The 735-nt window shown below is 24.2% G+C and overlaps 1 protein-coding gene across 1 annotated transcript; it reads left to right on the top strand.

Moving 5' to 3' along the window:
• Window positions 1-393: 393 nt before the first annotated feature.
• On the top strand, window positions 394-561 carry AAJ76_201000342 (hypothetical protein; the record flags this gene model as incomplete). Its single annotated transcript, XM_024474537.1, has 1 exon — window positions 394-561. One exon carries the CDS (start codon window positions 394-396, stop codon window positions 559-561), a length of 168 nt encoding a protein of 55 aa, XP_024329597.1.
• Between the last annotated feature and the right edge of the window lie 174 nt (window positions 562-735).

Genomic DNA, 735 nt, shown 5'->3' with positions numbered 1-735 from the left:
CCATTCTCTCAAAATTTTACAGCTTAACAGAATATTAAAATAACTTTCATCTTTTTCATGCTTACTTTAATCAGATATAGTATACTTCTGTTCAAACTCATCTGTCATATGCACCTTTAAGTCAGTATATTTACTTTCTCTCATTTTCTTTTCGTTCTTAAAGTTTTCATTTTCAACAATGATTCGAATGTAAGTAGATTTTAAAATGCAGTTTATTTTGCCTTCATTATCCAATAAATTTGATTTTTTCTGTCAAAAGCAAATTGTTTATAAGTTATTACTTTATATTTTTATTAAGACTGCACAATATTAAAATGATACCTAGTTCGTTCGTTTTATTTACACCATGTTTACTGTTGAATAAGTTATACAGTAAAAATAATAGTAATAAATATGACAGATAATGTCAACATGCATATTATAAAAGAAGCCTCTCGATCTAATGTTTTGTTTGATATAAAAGCTTTTTTATGCGTTTTTTCAATAATTTTTGTATACTTTAATCGCTCTTTAAGTTATACCACAAAATTATTAAATGTACAAGTAATAAAACAAGTCTGAATAATTTATTTATACATTTATTCTTGCCAAACAAATGCTATTTTCTACATTTTTCTCAATCTTTACTTATGTAATAAGAAATGATTGTGTGTTGTACATAAAAAAAATTCTTTTATCACTGAAGCATGTCAAACCAATGTACATGGTTTTTGATAAAAATTATACTCTTAAACT

The sequence above is a fragment of the Vairimorpha ceranae genome (genome assembly GCF_000988165.1).
Source record: "Vairimorpha ceranae strain PA08 1199 chromosome Unknown NODE_201, whole genome shotgun sequence".
Classification (NCBI taxonomy): Eukaryota; Fungi; Microsporidia; family Nosematidae; genus Vairimorpha; species Vairimorpha ceranae.
This window is presented reverse-complemented; position numbering and strand designations above follow the sequence as displayed.